The 22721-nt window shown below is 40.3% G+C and overlaps 1 protein-coding gene across 1 annotated transcript; it reads right to left on the reverse strand.

The window, feature by feature from the left end:
- Window positions 1-893: 893 nt before the first annotated feature.
- Window positions 894-18927, reverse strand: nxph2a (neurexophilin 2a). Its single transcript, XM_005745702.1, has 3 exons — window positions 18402-18927; window positions 18101-18250; window positions 894-3738 (listed from the first exon to the last, which is right to left on the reverse strand). The coding sequence occupies exons 2-3, from the start codon at window positions 18143-18145 to the stop codon at window positions 2992-2994; spliced, it is 792 nt and encodes a 263-aa protein (XP_005745759.1). The 5' UTR covers window positions 18146-18250; window positions 18402-18927; the 3' UTR covers window positions 894-2991.
- Between the last annotated feature and the right edge of the window lie 3794 nt (window positions 18928-22721).

Consider the following 22721-nt stretch of genomic DNA (forward strand, 5'->3'; position numbering starts at 1 on the left):
CACACCGTTTCTTTTAATGGTTGTACTAATGGGTGCAGGTATCAGGCTGGGGTGATTTTTTATTTTTTTATTTTTTTTTTTGAGGGGTTCTCGTTTGGGGAAAAAAATAATAATTAGACAACAACACCACTGTGATAATCAAAAGAAAATGTGCTTTAACTGCATTAGCATAGTGCCATGTTAAATGTTGAACCTTTGTTCAGCACATAAAAGACGCGCTTCCCCCCCCCTATTTTATGTGTGAATGCTTGGCACAAGCCCTAATTAAAGTGAATGTGAGGCCGCTCTTTTCTGCTGGAAGAGAAGTCTTCATCAGCAGCTCGCTGATCCTCATCCGCCCCTCTCAGCACAGATCCCAGGAAAAGACCTGATACCATCTCTGCTTTAGGACGCCTCTCCAACCTTTTATCTTCCTCCTTCGCGTTCCTCTACTAACTTTAAAGCTTGAAAGAGAGAGATGCCTGCAGTGTCAAAATTGAATTTTTTTTTTCTCTTATATTGATTGTCGGAAATAAGCGTTGAATGCTGAGAAGTGAAATGTATGTATACATTCCTTGTAGTTTTCCAGGGGATTTGGGTGCATGCGGCAGGAAAGCGTAGTGTGACTTGATGCCTATAAGGAGTAGGTGCCTCACCCTGATCAGATAAGAGTAATGGAAGCGAATGAAAAGACCCCTGTCCCTGATGGCCACGGCAAAATGGATGTGCTCCCTGAGGTGTACCTCTGGTATCATCCACGCCTGTGGACACAGATTTATTGCCCATTAAAAAGCTACCCTGAAATGTACCTCTTAAAATTGTGTGTTTATCCTGTTGAGAAGTCCTTTCAGGAATGAAACGAGACAACTACGAGCACCAACAGACTAGACCTGACTCGGTGTGACAGCGTGCTTTGAGCAAAGTTCAAATAAGGTTTAATGCCATAAAAACCTAAATTGATCTTTACAGTTACATTTTAACAAAATCTGAAATCAAATATTCCAAAATGAAAAGTGTAATTACACTATACACAGAAGAGCTTTTACTCCTATTTTACAAGGGAAACTATTGAAACAATTTTGAGCAAGCAGAAATCAAACTGGGTACAATCTGCAGTTACAAAAAATGAAATCAAAGCAATCTAACCATCAGCTGAAATATGACATTTATCTACATGATATTTCTTAACAAACACCAAAAAATAAGGTACAGTATACTTGATAGTTCTCTGGAAAAATTAGGATAATCTGACATCATATACTTTGAAACCATAATCAATAAACACGTTTAGTTTTACACATTAACACACAGCATTTGCACAAAGGAGCAGAACCAAAACATCAACATAGATCAACTCCGAGTTAAGTTCCTTATCGTACACCTCACCTCAGGTGATGGAATCATTTACAGCTGAAGTGGAAAGACATGAGATACATCCAATAAAATGACGCTAACAGAAACGTATTCTTTGTCTTTAGTGGCACATGCCCTAACCTAAAAACCCTGGGTATCTCCAGATAACAAAACTCATGCCGTTTAAAATCCGAATGGTTTTTAACAAAAGCTTTAAAAAAAATTTGAGTGATTTCTGAGTCGAACACATTACACCATGTACTACAAGACTGAATGTTATCCACTTTTACACAAAGTCAGCCAACTTAAGCCTGCTGTACTATTGGGAAATGTCTTATATTTCAAATTTAGTCCCTCTTCTCATTAAAATTGCAGATGGATTTTGTACTTTTGCCTTTACCCCCACCTTTTTGTTTCTCCACTCTTGGTAAATGAAATTTCCCAGGCTAATTAAAGCCTATTAAAGACAGGTAATGTCAGGGCTGGTGGCAGAACCATGACAAAGTGCTGATAATTGTCTGCCAGACTCACTAAATCCACCTGTCCTGCAATTATTGCTTCCCCCTCCCCACCTCTCCTGACACATTAATCCACTGTGGGGCTCACTAGGCAGGCTGATGCCTCAAAGTGCATCCTGCAAACACAGATGTTGGATCTCAGACTAGTTTAGCATACACATGCCTTATGATAATTGTAGCAGAAAACCAACACATTTTAAGGCGCAAACAAGGCTGCAGCCATGTTAAGCTAGGATATGTGCCTACATACAGTTTGTTAGTAATGTATGATCATGCTCTCAAGTTTCTTATGCATTAGATTAGTTGGATGGACTTATTTTGTCATGAGCACTTTAGGAAGTGGTTTGAATCAGTCAAGTCACTTGCTTTTAGTCCCCACAAAAGAACGATAACAGATCAGTAGTAAGACCATATTAATTATTCATTCCTTAATGAAATAATTCCATTGATCAAAATAATTTGAAGTAATAGAGACTGTCCTGTCTGTGTTCTGTTAACAGGTATAAATGGATGTTAGCGCCACTTCAAAGGCAATGATCATTTTGACTAATCATTCTTAATGCAGTGATCTTCCAAATGGGATTTCTTTTTTTCATTTTATGCCCTGTTGAATAGCTTTATTAATGTTTAGGTATTGTAATTGTTAACATTATTTAAAGTCCTGTCACATTTTGTCACATTACTATTTAAACAAGGTTCGAAAATTGTTTGAAAATGTTGGCAGGAGTGCAGCTCTTCCAGAAGCCAGCTACACGCTTCCAACTCAGCAGGGCTCCATGCCTATAGTCTAGCCTTGAAGGAAACATCTGGACAACATACTAATTATACCCGTGGTTTACAGAGAACATGTGCTGTTGTGATGTGGTGGATTCTTCCAGGGTTGGTAACTACCTTTTGAATCCCAAGCCAACCCCTAAAGCCAAGTCCCTGTACACCTAACTATCTGAAGTGTTAAACTTGTGTATTTGTGTAGTATATACAAAAGTTTCACCAAATCCCTCCAGTGTGCGTCCCTTCATAAGTCGCACTTCCTGCAACATGTCTCAGGTATTTAGGTATTTTGGGATAAGGAGTTTAGAGCTTGACATTTACATTATTTGAAGATAAAACAAAAGGCTGATGCAGACTAACAACTACTAGGTCACCCTGTTGAGGAGTAAGGTGTGTCACTGTGGTAGTTGTAGTCAGGGCATACCTTCTGGACCAGTTTATAGTCTACACTGTAAAAGGCTATATAGATGCATATGACTTTGAAGGGTTTTGAGCATAACCATGACACATGGCTCTGCGTCTGCTCCTGATAGCACACCTTGGATGGATCAAAGCTGCACAAGGCAGTCTTCTTGTTGCGATCCGTCTTCTCATATTCAATGCGACAGTTGAAAGATTTGGTGTCTTTGGTCTCCAGTGTGGACTGCTGGGCGATCTCAAACTCCACCACCTTGGAAGGTGGCACCAGGCTCACCGACACATTCCCCAGACCTGTGGAGTTGTGGCGGAAGTAAACGCTAAAGGTGCCGTTCCCATGGTCCACAATCTTTCCTGTGATCAGCAAGTTGAGTTTGACAGTCTTGATATTGGAGTGGAAGTCTCCCCAACCAAACATCTTTTTGAATTTGCCAGTCTTGACGATGGGTCTGCGTTTAGTTCTGGCCTGTGCGCCCTGAACATCTGTCTGGTTAGATAACCAGTCCCAAAAGTCCTCCATGCTGTGTAAATATGTCATTTCCCTTATGTTACTCTTGAACTCGGGGGAGCCCCTGGCAAACAAACGCAGGGGGTTGAGGATCCGTGGACTGGCCCCGGTGGGAGATATCTTCTGTTCATTATCGCTGTCCCTCCACTCGATGAGTTCTGTGACTCCTCCATGCACTTTCCTGCACGAGACCTTGATAGGAAACAGAACAGAGATAGATAGAAAAAACAATTAACCAACGTGAAAACCTTTGTGAAATGCAATTTCATTCATTCAAATTCATTGCTTGTTAACGTGACGTGTATAAGAAAGTTTTGACAAAACTCTGTGCAGTCATGTGAAAAGGGTAGATAGCAGCCAAGTGCTGCTAATAATAACTGATCGTTAGCAAGTGTGATCACCTCTATAAATACATTTTAGCAGTTTGTTGGTCTGGAGCATTCAGGTGTATCATAACACAATGCCACGATCTTCCCAGGAGTGCCAAATTCACCCCAAGGCCATCAAAACAGCCACAGCATCAGCTAAAGGTTGGCCCAACTAGGTCGCGCAATGATCCCAAGCATGCCAACAAATCTACAATCTGCAACTGTTTATGTTCACTTCTTAAGAGAACTGCATAAATGAATGCTCACAAAGCTCAATGAACTGAAGCAACACTGTAAATAAGAGTGGACCCACAATGCTGGGAGAGACTGATAAAGTTACACAGAAAACAATTACTTCAAGTTATTGTCCCTAAAGATGCTCATGAATCATGGGGTGTACTTAGTTTTTCTGATATGTTCTTTTTCAGATGGCAGTAGTGTTTTTATAGACTTTCATTTAACAGTGGCAGCCTCAAAGCCAGAAAGTTCTGGGTTTTAACTTCCTGTTCAGCTCAGGGACTTTCTTTGTGGAATTTGACTGTTCTCCTTGTGCTTGCATAGGTTTTTTCTGTGTGCTCTGGTTTCCTCAAAAAAATTTATGCATGCTAGGTTAATTTGTGATTCTAAATTGGCCATAGGTGGGAATTTGACTGAGAATGGTTGTGTGTCTTTTGGTCTTATCCCTGTGATGGACTGATAGCCTGTCCAAGGTGTTCTACCTGTCACTCACTGTCAGCTAAGAGGCTTCCTCTACTACCCTAGTTGGTTAAGGGTTTAAGAAAATGGATTGATGGGTGTTCTTTAAAAACTTTCTATTTGGTAATTCTACATAGATGAATTCACATTCATTATACTTTGCTACTCTGCTTTGCATTTGTCTGTTTCACTGACATGTAGCAGAGCAGAGAAAGAGAAAGGTACATACACAAATAATGAAAAAAGCAGCAAAGCTGCAGCTGTAGAGAGCTAAAATGATAGCGTGCATATAGACAACATGAGCCTATGAATAACTAATATGGTTAATGTTAGATAAACCTTACGCACGATTGCCAGTTCTGAAGACCAACTTCCACCTCACAAGTTAACAGTAATAGGTTCTTGGGTTTGGTATGTATGAAGTTTCTGTGTTTTTGAGAATTGCCATTGGTATAAAGCAGATGGTAAAAACATTTACCCATACAGTAAATATAAATAAATAATATTCACAAGGTGTCACCACAGAAGGTAGCTCCACATGTTTCATTTGGCAGATTTTTACACCTCCAAAAGGTTTGGGGCTCTTCCTGGAATCGGTTGCCAGCTAAAACTACTGCTCTAGGGGCAGTATGGACAATTTTCACATTCATCTTCTAGCATATCCTAAAATCCTTTGTTATAGATATTTATGAAATGATTCATTATGGGTTCATTAATAAAGTAAAGGGAAACAAACAGATATTCACAAATGAAATAAAGATTAAATACAGAAAATTCAACAGCAGCATCTCGTACTATTGTAAACTCAGTAATAGGATACTGAAGATTATTACAGGTCTGTGCAAGAAGCTAAATAGCATTCACTGGGCATCACTTAACAACAACCAAATAAATAAATAAATAGAAAATAATCATTAATATAAATATAGCATTAAAAAGTGCATGCACATGCAAATAAATAGCATGTAATACACTACTGCTAGATAGCAGGGGCACCACAGAAGGGAGGAAACAAGAAGTTTGTATTAAACTGAACACATGATGCACTGATGAACTTAGAGTGCACAGATATTCCCATGGACTTCAGGGAAAGGTGAATCTAAACTTTAGCTCGCGTCCACCTATAAACACTCTTCCACGGTAGTGTCATGAAGTACGTACGTATAAAGTATATACGTATATAAAGTATAGTGCTAAGTGCTAATCCAGACGCAGCAATGAACCGTGATCCCTCCTTGTACCTCAAAGCCGTTTAGCTTTAGGAACGATTCCTGGTCCACTTCAGATAAAGCTTTAATAATTCACAGCAATAAGCTTAGCTAGTTTTATTAGTAATTAGTAGTGCTGGGTTTTCCCCGGGCCCAGTTATAGGGATCACTGAGAGAAGCAGATGTTGAAAGTACAGAGCAGCGGCTGCTTGAATTCTCACAGAGATGCTGCATACTATTTCCAGACTAATTATATTTTTGCTGTAAGCTGAACGGAGGCATATGTGTATAAAGCTAACAAACTAGGTCTGTCTAGCACAATTTGTTTTGTCACATATACCCAAACCTTTCCATCTGAAATGTAACAGGGCTACATTCACCTTAAGCTGTGCTGCTGTGTCTTATAATTACAGCTTTGCTTTACTGTGCTGCTTATGTCCGAGACTGCGGTAACACTTTAATGCCTAAAGCGGAAGGTAATGGCTCGCCTATCTGGATATGTAATGTGAAATCAATGGGTCTCCCACGGACAGTGAGCCCGGCCCATTTATCACCTCTCACAATGCTTAATTAAGACAGTTGCTCCCTGTAAACATGGATGAATGAGGCAACACTGTAATAATGCCCCTATGTGTAGTTCATCACATCCAAAGTCATTTAATCAACCAATTCCAGTGGCGTTATTCCCCACTGATACAGCCACTTAGTAATACCTTATGTGAGCTCAGCTGTTAATTTGATTTGACTCTTATAACATCACAACAGCAGATGATGCTAAGCATAAAATCTGCAGGCTCTCAATAGGAACATTTTTCCTCTGCTGTGAACAAGGAAGATTCGGCACTTGTCTTCCCGCCAGCTCAAACTGTTATATCTTTAACACGTTGGGTGTCATGCTGCGCGGCTTCAGAGGTGAAACCAAATTGTCTTTCTGCGTAAATCTCAGGTGTGCTTTGTATAGGATGATTATAATGGAAAAGAGAGAGGAGTTTAAGTATGATGAGCAACTGGGGAAATTGCTGTGACAACAAGGGGATCAGCAGAGGGATATCTAATACTTAAATGCCCCAAGAGAGATGAAGCACTAGGAACTTGAAAGCTGGCACTGACACATAGGCTTTGGTTTCTTTCTCTCTCGCTGCCTCCCTGCACAACCAAAGCACCAACACACACTCGAGCACACCTTGTTCATTTAGGCAGCAGCGATGTCTCTTAAAACCGACTAAAGGATTCTGAGGTTTTGTACAAAAAAAAGGGGAAAAAAAAGGCAAGGTCTGATGAAGGAGAATCTACAAAAGCTTAATTAAGATTTCTTAATCGGTGCTGCCGTGCTAGAGGCGTTTCAGGGCAACTTGAAACAAGACATTATTATGATAATAACTGTAGACTTATAGAGCTGAAAACACCAGACCTCATTTCAACAGCACAAGGCGCAGTGACTCGTGGCAAACATTACGGATATCTGCTAGTGTGGTTTAGCTTCTTCCTTTTCCTGCATGTCCTACATTAAAACACAAAGACATGCGTGAACCTCAGACACCCCGGCACAGATATCACGCTTTTACACCACAGCAGTCAGTGTTCTATCTGCCCTATAAAGGACTATGTTTAGTGATACAGCAGTAAAGATAAAGGCCTATGCACCAAACAGTTTCCTGGTAATTTTAAGGTACATCCACCAAGATGAGCAAAAACAGTAAGGTCTCACACAAGGTGCTAATAGCTGATATTTCCAGTTCACTATCAAATGTCATGCATAAAACACACGGTTCCTCTCTGAAAGAGCACCTTAATCACTCTCATTAGCTGAGCTAAGCCTTCTTTTTTAATAGACACTCCATCTTTAACGTTATAGTGACTAGAATTCTAAATTCAAATAAATAAAACACATTTGGACTGATAAAAAATGTATATGTATATACATATATAATGTCAGGAGTAAAATGTTTATGCTTGTATATGTTTGCATTCAAAACAGCTTTTTTTTTAGGAAATTATGGGGCCATATATAGTTTACAACCCACAATTAAATTTAAACGGTAAAAGACTGTTTAAGTAATGCATTAATTTTACATAAAAAAGAATCAGCTACTTAGAGATCTATCAGTATTATCTACTTTATTCTATTTTGTTTTGAAAATGCTTAAATATCTCCAAAGAATACAGAAAAATACATTTTTAACTGAAAAACATTGCACATCCTGACTAAACATTTTTTTGTAACCGACTTTTAAGGACTCGTATTTTTTGTCACAGGCTTACATTAAACTGTTAATATTGGCTGACAAGTGGCGATCACATTTTTCATATGTGCGCATTAATTTCCTGCATAAATGAACGGAAAAAAGGTTTTCAAAAATTAATCTTCAACCACATCCTCAAAGTACACACCCTAGTGTAGCTGTTGAAGACAGAGTGGAAAATACACATTTGTGCCTAAGTCAGAGTTGGGTGAATAGTCTATGAACCTCCAGCTTTTACGCTGCTTTGCATGCAGGACTACCTGTTTTTACTGTGTGTAGAAGTGCATTGTTATTATTACAGACATGAACATCTGTGGCTTTTATTTTTCACCTGTCATTTCTACACCTCGGGGGCCTTTTCTTACAGAACCATGCATAAATAGGCAATTCAATCTAATGTTGTGGCAATCAGTACAATCAAGAGCTTTTCATGAAACTTACATCCTGACGGTAGCTTGAGCAGCAGCGAACCACACAGCGAGTCAGGATGAATCAGCCTCGACATTCATCTGTAACGAGCATTATGGAGCTGGCTGCCTGCTTGTCCCGTGGGTAGACATATCTTTTAGAGGCTTGACATAAAGGTAATTGCCATAGTGACCAGAACTAGCCTCTAGAAAGTTATTAAGAAACCAGTGACATCTGGCTTCTGGATCATCTAAAGAGATGCCGTTAAAATGCATTTGGAGAGAGAAGCTGGTGGCAGTGTGTTTGGTTGTGATGGGTTCTGGTCCACGGGCAGGTCTACAGCTTTTGTACTTTGATGGTGACCAAATCTTTCACAGCCTTTCACAACTGACAATGTGGCCAACTCATGATCTGAAGTCTGCTTTTCTGTTTCTGTTTTGGTTTTTAAATCACATTTTTGCTCAGGAAATGAAGTTGATACAGAGGCAAGCTAAACTAATCTGTTTCTGGGTTTTCCATAGCTGATTTTTTTTTTCCCAGTGCATAAGGCTGAGATATGCGTCTGGGGAAAATTGGTTTCAGGCATCTTTCTCACAATAAACAAAATGGGCAATTAACCTGCTCATCAGTGCAAACCGAGCAGTTCCAATGATGCACTCGACTGTTCTTCATGGATTTATCTGTGCAAATTGACCTCACTTTGGTGGTGAAATTCATTTCTCTGCTAATTTTCTGTGTCTGAAGCTTCATTAACTTGATGCGCTTCCACATAGTAAAAATCTGGACACCCCACAAAAATTGCACCGCCTTCGCCACTGCCTTTCGTAATACTTACCCAGCTCTATTGCGACGAAACACCTGTCATATTAGGAGCTGCTCAGCCAGTGCTGCTAGCATTAGACCAAAAAAAAAAAATGTAGCAGAGCTGGATGGACTGCAGACTCTTGCTTTCAAACATTCAACATGACAAGTAGCATCTTTCAGATTAAAACTATTCTCAGCCTGCAATCGTCTGTGCAAAGTCCTTCCTTAGCCATCTTCCTCCTGATGTTACAGGGCATATCATTTGTAATGATTTACACCCAGAGCCGGTTCCATGAGAGGAGGCCCTGGAGGCGCTAAAGCAGCCCACAGAGAGAGTCTACATTCTGCTGAAGAATAGATTGGTGCTCAGATCGCTGGGACAGCCTCACGCTCCAAACCCATCACTTTTAATCAGAGGCCGTCCGGGGAATCACATGGCAGGTGCTTCAGCACTGTGGTGGATCGTAACAGCAAATCGACACACCGGGGGCAGCTTACCAATCACAGGAGGCTACAGTTAGTGAGTGAGTGTGCATGTAGCATATCTGCTACCCCCCAGTATAATCCTTTAGGCCATTACCACCTGACCTCTGTGAAAATGAGACAGACTACAGCCTCAAGTGTCATGACATTCCTGCAAAAGATGTTATAGATCTCAATTTTAATTCATCTTCAGCGTACACAGCTCACATTATTTGTGGTGAAAATATATTGGTACAATTGGTGCCGAGTAGAAAGTCAGTGCATTTCTTTAGTGGTTACATTTCTGTGTAGTATATGATTTTCATACTGACTGTAAAGACACTCCTTTAACCACTGCCGTGTATTTACAGAAGGCCAGTCTGTGGCTGTCTACACATTCTGTACAAGTGTTGACGATGAGGAGAGGGCAGGAAGACAAGCTCAAAAAGACGTGATGCTGATGTTTTCATTTCTATAATCCCAGCTGTATCGCTAGCTCTGTATCTACACACTCATCGCTTCTCCTTCTTACTGTTGACAGATTTGCCCGAAACATAGAGGATCATCGCATCGCTATCATAATATGTAACAAGTCCGCTGGCGCTATCAGGATATTCGGTGGATGGGCGAAGAGGCATATCTATGAGTAAAATAAAATCCAACTTTGGTGCTTGAGCACAGAGATAATAATAAGTATGAATATTGGATTTCTTGCTTCGCACGAAATATGTATTGAAACCTTGTTGATTTAATTGCAAGAAAAAAATCCGATGTGTGTGACTTTGCAGATTGTTATGGTGCGTTTCTCCATGTTGGCTTGGAGCAAAGAGAAAAGGCAAACGCAGGCACCCAGCCACATAGAAATCCTTGTTAGTTTTAGGTTGGATCTTTTCTAGCCGTGCAATATTTAATGGAGCGTAACTAAAGCCTAAAATTTGAGAGGCATGTGAAAAGAGAAAAATTGTTACAAATTGAGAGCTTTGTGTGCAAAAAGCAGCAGAAAGAAACATAATATATCTGATTGCTTTTCCCAAAAGTTGGATGCATATTTTCATCTATTAAAAATATTGCACTTAGTTTTCAGGCTCGCCCCTCCGCCCACCTTTTTTTAGGAAGTTAGGAAGAATTGCAGCTGTTGCTTAGACCTTCTGTTGTGTGTTACATCACTGAATATTAACTACTTGAAGCCATTTTTCAGAAATTATCTATGAAGACAGCAGAGGATGAGGGTTAATGTCTTAGAGCCGACATCAGCGAGCATTCATCTCAGTGAGAGACACTCTTATTTCCACTACTTGCAATGCTGTTGATCTAAAGCTGCCCTTGACCCTAAACCTCTTTTGATGAAAGAAAAGAAAGGGTAATATGTCTCAAAAGAGAGCAACTCCAACACCTGCCCACATTCATCTTCAAAAAAAAATCCAAGTATGCCGAATTTAAAGCAATAGAGTTTGTCTCCAGTCAAGTCCTATTTTGCTTTCACACAAATACAGTGCAACAAATCTGGCCTTGTTGAGTTATTATAGCATCTAAAGCATATTGAACCCAAATTTATTATTTGTGCCTGTTTGCATGCACACGTTGTGGCAAAACATTATCTGACAGCTCATGATGTCACTCGGGGCTGCTCGCAACCTATGATTAGCATAAATTATAGCACGTAATATAACCCTCCTTTGGCTAGCATAAATCATACGATGTGAGCCATTAGTCATGTTAATAGTGTCAGCGTTGTTCTTGTCTGGCTCGATCACACAATCCTCTCTTTTTCCTCTGCATCTGAAATGACAATGACCGAAACGTCGCCTCGCCTCAACTCTTTTGGACATTTACTATTGCCACCTATTGCCCTGCAGGAGACAATGTACCAGGCAGTCCAAATAATACACAATTGCTTCTCCCGCCGTGTCGTTGTGGAAACATGCTTCAGCGACTCCTGTTAAACTGAACAAATTACAGGAAATTACACCACCGTTAGCTCGGGCCTGTTATACTTTGATTGCGACGAGAGGCAGAGCCTGTCCTGTTAGAGCCTGCCATGCCAAGAGACGCATTATGTCTGCTCACTTGTCTGACCTTTTGCTTGCAGCCACTGTAAAGCCGTATTTAAGGCTATGAATTATCTGTTATCTGTCAATGCATTTGACAAGAGAAATCACAAAATTTCTGTTCAATACAATGCAGGGCGTGTCATTCATGTGGGGGGGGGAAAGGTAATCTTGCTATGAAGTGTATTTCATGTGTAAGTCAGTTTCAGTAAGAGCTCATTTAACTTCCTACCAGATCCAATATATTTGTTTTCTTTGGGTAAAATTGTTCTTAAGTCTTCTTTATTTAAAAAATTACATTTTTGGGAGGAGCCTGTGTGTGTGTGTGTTTAATCTTCAAATTAACTTAAAACTGGATTGAGCAAAAAATGCTTTAAAATACTTAAAATATGACATTTGATTACCTTTTACAGATATTTGCAGCTGTAAAAATGTGGAAACCCACGTGATAAGTTTAGGATGAAATAGACGTTTACATGCAGGGACTTGAGCAGAATAATAACACAAACTTTGACTCTGTAGTTCAAAAGACAATGAAAATCATCATCATCTTGCTATAAAATACTCAGTATCAATTAAAATGCATTCTGACAGTTTGTTAATTAACTGCATGAGACACGGGGGTGAAAATGGGATGTTAGTGAGCATGGCTCGGTGTGGAAACTTTGAATTCAGCGATGATGTCAGGTGTTTCCAAAGTGTTAACAAAGATCCCACCAAGAGAGAAGAGAGAGAGAGTGACGGGAGGCTCTGGGAAGAGAGCCTCCAGGTAATCTGGATACTAGTGTTATCTCGCCACCTGCCACATATGACAGCTGCAAAGCCCTGAACACTTCACTTTTAGGCAGACGTTACCTTTCAACGCATCATCAGTTTCATAATCCCCTTACATGGTCAGAGCGCCAACTTCTGTGCTGGCTCCTGACACCTGCCACGCACCTCCGTATGCCTGATAGCTGATAGGGATTGAGAAGGATAATACCACAAAGCACATTGGACTCAGTGTAATTACCATTCTCTTGACTGGTTTTAACACCTTATACTTCGTACGACAATGGTAGCTGTGCTTGTAAAACTGCTCAGCTTAAGGAGGCATGGCGTGTTGTTGTTAAATTAATACTTCAAAGTTCTACTTTTAGGTTTTTTTCTGCTTTCATCTCAGGAAGACGTAATCTAAATGTTTCTCTCTCTGAGCTCCTTTTCTGTGAGCATGCGACAACCCCAGTTTTACATTTTCTCCTCTTCAAATCCGCGCCGTGAATGATAGGAGCGTTTTATTCCAAAATGTTTTTGCTTGATTTGCTCAAAAGCACGTCCGCTAAATTTGACAGAGCAAAATGTTTCTGTTCTCCGAGCAGATTGCGCCGTGGCTGATTTCACAGAAACAGGGCTCTTTGAAGAAGAAACAAGAGTTGGAAAGACGTTGCTTCCTTTTTCCTCTGAGTAGCTGTGAAGACAGGTACTTCACAAGAAATATACAAAGACAGAGGGGAGCTGACAGTGCTTTGTTATGGCTGAAAATGACATGCTGAAAAAGAAAAGGGGGCTCAAAGCTTGGAGGCAGAGGAGGAAATGCAAAACTGAGAATAATCAGAAGGGAGATTTATTGTACTTATTCTATAGCTGTCACACTTTTCCTTTAACAGAAAGGCAATACAGTTTTAATTAAAGAGGTCAATCATTTCTCAGAGCTTTGACATGAAATGTGATTGCCTTCTCCAAGAACCACACAGACGGTAATTAACAACTTCTTATGTCAGAGTTTTCAGGAAATTTGAAAATATTTAAAGAAGAAACATCGCCTGTTAAGTCACGATTTCGTGTGATTGCAGTGTGGTAGCTGGTAGACGTAGTGTTAATGTAAATATTTGACTAATTAAAAGAAAAAGTGGCACCGTGGCATCATACTCCATCCCCTCTCTGGATGCGGGCAAAATTTCTTCTTCTCTCCATAAATTGATTGCGACATTTAGTTTTGTTGCAGCACGGCAGTAAAGAGCAATACAAACAACAGTCTTCAAAACACTGGCGCTGTGCATCAGTGAGTGCTGGATGCTTCTGACACTGCAGAGAGGTAATGACAATGCTATAAGGTAGCAGAGCCTCTAGATCTAACACCGCCTCGGGCTGCACATCGCCCATAAAAATTCATAGCTGTGGACCAAGATCAGGAAACTCAACATCATATTAAACATAATGTTTCCTGCACCACTAGAGAGGCTCTGCACTTCATCCTAAACAGTTCACATCCCACGAGCAGCTAGCGAGAAAATAGCCGTGCAGCTTATAATTGTTTGACTAAAGTCTTTAATGGGCCATACCGTGGCGTGATTAGGCTTATTGTCAAAGCAAAGGGCAATTGTGTCATAGCTATCAATCATTTGGAGCTTCTTTCTCTTCATTTCAAGACCTTTATCATGGATTTATTGCCGGTACAAACACAATTATGACTGATGATTGGGAAAGGAGCAGGCTGCGGGGCTCAATACAGTCAGAAGAACCTGTAGTGGCTGCGAGCTACATTTGAGGGATTTCACTCGGAGAAGCGACAACCTTTTCTTCAGAGGTCTGAGACAACATACAAGCTGAGGACTGAAAATGCCACGGACAGTATTGTTTATGAGGGATTATCTAGTCAGGCCTCCTGGCTAGAAAGATTGTGACCCCAATATGAGCACAGATACAGATCAGCTCCATGTAAGCTCCAAAATGATTCCTGGAAGGCAACGCATGCATACAAGGCCCCTTCACTCTGTCAATCCAATGTTTAATCACTTCCACAGAAATTTCTACTGGTCTGCCAGACGTGTTCTCTCATATTTTTTTTCTCTCTCCACCCAATTTCTCTGGTGGGGTTTTGAAGACTTAAGTTCCACTCTTTTTTTTTCTCCCTTTCTTACAAGGCAAATCCTGGGAGAGGTTGATGTGAAGACCAGGCAGAGCAGGGATGTGAAGAATATAAACACATTTTTTTTTTTTTTATTGTCCAGAGGGAAAGGGAGGTGCAGGGGGTTGGGCGGTGGGGTCTGTAAAAGAGACGAGGACCTTATCACAGCCCAGCAGCTCTGTAATTCGCCGCCATGATAAAGTGGCAGCGCGGAAAACCTTACAAGGCTGGCACAATCCAAAGACGGATTAGGTTTTTCTGACATAAGCTTCCTGAAAAACTAATCAATCAGCCCATGCAGTATTATCAGAAGCGTGAGATTAAAGAGCTGCTCCTAATCCCCCCACTGTACATTTTATTACACTTCCCAGTGTTAGTTGCCTTTAAATATACAATAAATAAATAATAAAACCAAACCTAATTGAGCATGGGGAAGGGGAAAAGGGTTAAAGAGCCCTTAGAGATGGATTTTATGTAGAATTTGTGTTTTGTTATGAAGACAGGGATAAAACTGTTGTCCTTGCCAGAACCCTTTCTGCCTTTGAATAGAGCATCACTGTCTCACTCTACCACTGCAGAGAGGGGGGGGGGGGACACAACTAGGGGGAAAATCCTCTGGCAGAATTTTACAGCAATATTTGTGTCTAAAATATCTGATTGTTTGTAACAAAGACTTTTTTAAATATTCGCCTGACCAAATAAGTAAACACATGTTTTTAAATAAATTATTAACTGTAGAAAATTAATGCTAAATCCTTTGGGAAATGACTCGTAATCCCTTAAATCACTGCACATCAAAGTTGCAGGGATGAACTCCAAGCCTGGCGTGATCTGGAGTACAAGACGCATTCAGCTTACTAGTAACCAGCTAAGCTTCGTCTCGCTAGTGCGTCACACCCATCTTTTAAGACGTTCTTGTCTTCCGCGCTCAGTTCAACCCTGGGTGGTGTTTTCGGTAACGAAAAAGGCAGCAATACATCTAACGCTGCGACTGATCCTCTTGGCATGGGCCATATAGATGCTCTGTTGTGACATAATATTACCAGAGGAGCTCTCACCCTGGCAAAAAGACATAAAGGCGTAATAGACTTTGTCAACGTCTCCTAACACTTAATCCCAAGCAGAGTTGAAAACCCCACTTTCCCTGCGTGCAGTCTCTGGTATAGACGTAGGGCAGGACGGGCTGAGATGGCAGAGAGCACGGCTCTCAAATATGTTTCATCTTCATCTACATTGTTCTGCTGTCATTGCACAGAGGATAACTGCAGCAGATGTCAGGGGGAAGAATGGATTCTCCCAGGATGGCTTTGACCCTCTTATTTGTCCCTGGGGCATGGCACAGATGCTGGGTCCAGGGTTACATTTTCACCGCTTGATTCATGTTCTAAGCGCTTTTTAATTGAATGTGCATGTGACGAGCGATGGGAAGAAAAGTGTGATTGTATCTGGGGGTCTTTGAGGATTTGGACCACTTTTTCAAACTCTGGATTTTTACTTAAAACAAGAAGCTTAAAAATTTCATATCAAGGGGTTTAAGGTCCTGCGTGCAATCCTCTATCACAGAATGCTTCTCGGGTTCAAAATCTGGCCTTGCGCTGATGGGCATTATCCTTGTGCATCTTTTCAGTGGTTCATACACTAACAAAAAAGAAATCTTATTCATACATCATGATGTATTGCAGCACTTATTCCATTCCTTTACTGAGGGTCAGATATTTGGGATTTTTTTGAACCTAAGAAGGTAGGGTAATATTGATAACGGCCACTACATCCCCAGTCAGACATTGGTGAATCTGTTGGGAGGGAAGCTACTGAGGCATACAAAGAGAGCCTCTCCAGGGAGGCAGTCTGTCTCTCTCTGGAGGCACAGCTCCCAGAAGGCACAGGGCTGATTACAACCACAGCCAAAGCAGACAGCACTTTGCTGCTGCAGCTGCACAGTTGAAGGCTATCTTTAAAGAGGTCCTCTTTGAGGATGGCACAGATGTGAAGAACTTCTTCGATCCCATGGCATTTTCGGTGCAAGTTTGATCATGGCAAGAATCCATAAAGCAAGGATGAAAACGCTAATACCCTCGCTGTATTCAACTATCTATAGGGGACAACATCACGATATGATGGGGGTGGGGAAAGGGCAGGAAAGGCCTTTATACTCCCCAAAAGCTCATGAACTTTCTTCCGAGTGCTTGCTGCATTAAAACCTGAACTAGACTACAGAAAGATTACGTCTAGAAGCTTAACACAATCATTCTCTGGTAAATACTAAATAATTTTCTTTGGATTAACAGGGACATCACCGTTATCATCAAGCTTTTAAAATCCCTGGGTTTTTCAATTTCCATCTATTGTTCTCAGTTGTCTTGAAAGGGGAAAAAGTAATAATAAAAAAAGAACTCTGGCCACAATTTGAGAGCAAAGACACTTAAAACAGGTTAGGGGTTCAACACAGACGTCTAATGATTCCAGTGATCACCAAAGGTGCACCTGAAGGGATGAAGAGGCAGGTTGCATTTTCAGATGAGCTGTGATTGAGAGAAGCAACACACCCAAGGACATAATACTGAATATAAACCCTGAAAGAAAAGAATATTTAAACTTTGCAAACCAGCACAAAAATTAATAGCATATTTTATAAAATATCGTCAGTAGATTTTTTTTTTTACCTCGGTAATTCTGTGTCTCTATTTAGAATATTACCTAATTGTTCATTCTAACCTATTACCTTTTGCAACACTCTGCTTGTAATGTAAAATTTCCATAGCTGAGAAAGCTGATGGTCTTACAAAAAGCCACAATATCAAATAGAAATAATAAACTCAGATGCTTTTATGGTAATTAACTGCATATTGTAGAATACATGATGCGCATTAAAGCAAAGCTGGAGTCTTTCCAGGATTACTAAATGCATTATGTTTGCATTATGTTATTCATTGTGTTTGTTTTTACCATATTTTTCAGTGGCTACAGAAAAGAAAGAAATGATGCCATTTCTAAGGGTATTAAATTATTTACTATTTTATGGATTTAAAAAAAAAACACATGAAAAGTATTTCACTGAATAGTGTGCGAGCCCTGATAACATAAAACAATTAAGCTTATCCCTGTAAGACTGAATGAGGAGTTCTGCTCGGCAAATGAATTTGCTCCTGATGACTGTGCCAAATAAAATTTCATGCCAGGAAATTATTCAGTTTGGCACAATGTGGAGATAGACAAGTCTTGCACAGCTGCGTGATAAGGATCCACATAAAAGACAGGCCAACAAAACAAATATAAGCAAAAGAAGTTTAAACCATTACCTAGAGTGAAGAAATAATTATCTCGTAAGAGTCCTACAGCATAATAAAAATGCTTCATCTCTACTTTTTCGCAGTCGGAGACATGCTTCTGCATAATTAGCCTCTTTTCATTCACTCATCTCACTCCTCACCTGGTGCAGGAGGAAAAACAACAAGAATGTTTGCAGAGGACTCATCTTCAACGACTTGTCGACTTATTCAAGATGAGCGGGGATTAAATCCTCTCTGGAAGATTTGGAGAGGTGAAGACGCTCATGGCACTGAAACATCGCTATGATCACCTGCAAGAAAGAGAGAGGGGGAGAGAGAGAGAGAGAGAAAAGTGGAAATATTTACGTCGTTAAATCATTTAAAACGTCTCTTTTTAATTTGGAAAGACATCAAAGATGGGGGCAGTGAATTATTCAAGAAATATACTAAACTTTTCCTTACCGTTTCGTAAAGGCAATACCTCACTTATTTCGGTAAGGCGGCTGGGATCATCCTCTCTCAGTCCACGTTCAGCAAAGAGACCTAAAATCCTCTCAAAACGTCTCTCAGGATGTCGAGGTACTTTCCCCGGAGCAGCTGGGACTCTTTGGCTCGTCTGTAGTAGTGAAGCGCCTACATTAAGCAGTTCAGCTGTAACAACGCTCCTCTAAGTTTAGAATCCAGGCAAAGCGAAATAAACTGTGGACTATATTTTCCCTTACTCAATCCGGAGCAATGTTGGTCTTAAGTTGTCAGTATGCGCAGTAAAACACAGCCAAGCGTGCCCGTATCCCAGTGCCAGGACTGCAGTCAGACAGACAATAGTCAGCTCGCTGTCTTCGCTTTTAGGCTCTGCTTGATTTCAGTGCGCAAAATCCTCTTCTGCGCGTCTGGAGACTCCAAGGTCGGCGCGCATCCGTTCAGAGACTCAGACCTAAAGATGTACCTTAGAAGTCTTACTCTCTCCATCTAAGAGACAAGTAAAAGCTTGATGTCACCGTTGTCCGGTTTTGTTCATCATAGCGCGCACGTGTTTAACCCCTTAACGTTTAGATGCTTAATCGCAGAGAACAGTTATGCCGTGATTTTAGTTGGAAGTTTTGTGTGATGACTCGAATGCCTACATGTCCAGTTATATAAGAGTGCATGCAAGCCGTGTTTAGCAGAATGTATAGAAAAGCCTTTAAAATCGTTGCATGTATTAAACCCATCTTGCAAACGCAAGATGTGTGGACATTCCTGTTCGCATCGTGCAGCTAAAAGCACAGCAACCAGAGACACTTATTCTTCTGGAAACTCAGCTGATGCTGCAATCCTGACCACAAAGTGCAGGCAACAAAAGGTCAACCGCTGTGCAAGTACAGAGGGGTGATAAATGAAAACACACAACAAAAAGTTTCTTAGGCGTTGAGCCATCACATGATGCCAAAACATCTTTGGCACTGAATGTACACATCTCCAAAAACTCCACTGGAGGGATGAAACAACCTTTTTCTAAAAGATGTTTTAAAGATGGCGGTGGAGTGGAAAGGAGCGTTGGGTGTGTTTCGATCGGTCGATTTTAAAGTCCACAGCTTACACATTGCAGATCATTTTCATATCAATCTAACCGCTTGTTGACCCTCATCTGGAAGAGACCACTCCCACCAGAGTAGAAATCTTTCATTAGAGAATAAAAAGGTAATCGCTCATGATAACTTTGTATTGATTAACAGTGATTTTCTGTAAAAGCACAAATGGAACCAGACCGCAGAGCAAAATCCTTCAACTGTTAAATAGAGCTGCGGAGTGTCCTCCTCACTGCTGGGGCCCCGTGGCTGTGCAAGCAGATTTTCTACAGTGACTAGTACTGGTGTAGCGATTCTTAAGAATTTGGCGCCATCATGTGGTTAAAGCGAAAAATGTCGCTTTCCAGAAAAGGCTGCAGCAGCAGAGTAGAGGTGAAATTAGTTTGTACTAAAAGCATCAGTTTGTATCTTTTCATTTCAACTAGCGAATATTTGAATTTATTTACATTTCTATGTAAACATGAATGCGTGACAATTATTTTGGCAAGAGAAGGTTTGTGCTTGAGAAGTTAAAGTCCAAATATGAAGGTGAAAGAATGAAACCCAGTAAGAGCAGATCAGCACAATATGTTGCTGAGTAAGCCATCAAGGCAGTATCAGATCAGTGTGATTGTATCACCTTATATTACTTTCTTTTCTATCCCACAAACAGACTTTATGCATGCATACACACTCACACTGTGTTTTAGTCGTGCTATAGGCTAAATCTTATTTAGTCGTGTACAAATGAGCTGGATTTTTGTCAAAAAAAAATCCTTACATTAAAATGAAACATTGTACACTGAATACCTGGTGTCAGGTGTATTACAAATAATTAAATCATAGAGTTAAGTGACCTCTTCATATGACAACACATCCTTTTACTGTCTCTCATTGAAGGGAGAAACTGAAAGAGATAAACCAAAGGAAAACAATTAAGAACAGTGACTGCACTGATTTAATACTTTTCCTATATCAAACTTTGCACTTTAGAGCCACCAGCATTTGATTTGAAATGTTTCAATACAGGCAATCCTCTCTTTTTCAGGAAAACAGTGTAAACAGTGCCCCCTCAATCTTTACTTCACATGTCCACAAATACTTTTAATGGTGTGCTGGCTGCGCACGTGCAGGTTTAACTGCCATGAGGTGGATCAAACGTCACTCTCCTGAACATTAAACTCATATCAGTTTTCCTGCTACCTTTCATAACACCTGGATTTCAGCCATCGGGACTCTAAAACTTCTAAAAGTTCCCTCATAAGAATTTGTAACTAATTAAGTCTTTCACTCAGTGGCAATGTTGCAACCACACTGTCTAATCAACAAGGGTGTAAAGCAGGTCAATATGTTTGAGTAAATGTTAAAAAGTTATCAACAAAATGATAACACACGAAAGGGCAAGCTTATACTTTAAATTCTGAGGTTAGTAAGGGAATCATTTTGAACAGACACCTGTTTATATTAGTAGCATTCACCTGTTAAATGAACATTTCCAGAGCTTTCAGCTTCCAGGCTCCTCTTCTGTGGAACCTGCTCCCAGTTTAGATTCAGGAGACAGACTCCCTCTCTAAGTTTGAGACCAGGCTTAAAACCCTCCTTTTTAAGTTTATGGTCAGGGCTGGTGACCCTAAATCCTCCCTTAGTTATGCTGCAATGGGTCTAGGCTGAGTGTTTCTTCTTCACTCACATTGTTTCATTCACTATGTGTTTGTACACCACTCTGCATTTAATCATTAGTTATTATTAATCTCTGGCTGTCTTCCACAACGTGTCTTTGTCCTAATCAGAGGATGGTGCTTTGGTAAAGAGGCAGCAAACCGACAGAAAACTTCAACTTGGAGGGTGTTTCAATGATTTGGCACCATGCCATCTAGGTGAACAGCAGAATCAACTTCACAGTTTTGTCAGTCAGCATGATATCAACACAGCCTTTTTGTTTTTTCTGTTTGTTTGTTTGTTGATTGTTATGCATGTGTCTTATTTGCTAAAATGCCACATGGCATAATGTGGTCAAGGTCAGGAACTATAACATAGTCCCGTTTGTATGATGTTTTATTACACTGTCACAATTGTTTATTGTTTTATGAGTGTTTATCTGTGAGCACGGACAGTGTGTTGCGTGCCGAGGCTTTCTTGTCGCAATAGCATCTAGCCTTTTTAGATTTTCAAAAACAACAACCCTTTCACACATTAAACAGACTTTACCCTGCCGGCTCCTCAGTATAGCCATTGTATTTCCAATTATATAAAAGTACTCAGGTTACTGCTCAGTAAATCCACACATGCAAGGAAATGGATGTCATGTGTCTTGCATCCTGGATGCTCTATGCAGGTTCTATACTCACATAAAAAGTATTTCCAGTAGTGAAAATACATCTGGCACAGACAATGTCCCTTTTTTTTTGCTACTAGTGAGAAAGTGAATCTTTCCAACTTTGGTTCTTTTGTGAAAATGTCTCTGTCAGTCCATTCCCAGTGTCAAAGGGCCGGTGTTCTGTATCAGGGTGACAATTCCTCACCCTGTTTTCAGAAAACAAAAAGTCTTTGGATAAGAGAAAATATGTGAGACCACAGTGGCAGACTTCCCAACAGTTTACAAAAATATTCTAGTTCCAGTTACAATAGGGCTGGTAATTAATAGTCATTCAAGTTCAAGGAAGGTGAGGAGAGTAGTCACACCTCAAGAGTCCTTTACAAGTATAAATATCTGCTCTTCAAGTGTCAGTAATCTTGAAACTGCCAGGTTTCTACATTTTGTCTTCTAACCATGTCTGAAGGCTAAAACATATTTTTTCTTTAGAGCCACAGAGGACTATGGAATGAAAAGCCTGCTGTCTAAGTTTCAGTATAGATAACAGATAATGCCACAAAAATGTCATTTTATGAAAAACTGAAGATTTGTCTGCCAATGATGAGAGTTGATTTTTGTTGCTTTTTTCTTGCACAGTAATTTTACACTTCACTTCAGTAGCTGCTAACTTGTAATTGTTTCAGCATGTCCTATTGCAAAAGAGTTGAAATGCAGTTCATGTGAAAGGTCAATGACATCATTATTCAGACTTTAGGACGATAAGCCTTGTTCACTGTAGTGTAAGTCAAACGTTCCCACTGTTAAGTTGGCTGTTGTGCAGAGAAAATGTCTAAAGTGTTTTGACTGTTGATGGATGGATGGATGGATGGATGGATGGATGGATGGATGGATGGATGGATGGATGGATGGATGGATGGATGG

The sequence above is a fragment of the Pundamilia nyererei genome, unplaced genomic scaffold (genome assembly GCF_000239375.1).
Source record: "Pundamilia nyererei isolate P.nyererei 1_Seehausen unplaced genomic scaffold, PunNye1.0 scaffold00163, whole genome shotgun sequence".
In the NCBI taxonomy this organism is placed as follows: domain Eukaryota; kingdom Metazoa; phylum Chordata; class Actinopteri; order Cichliformes; family Cichlidae; genus Pundamilia; species Pundamilia nyererei.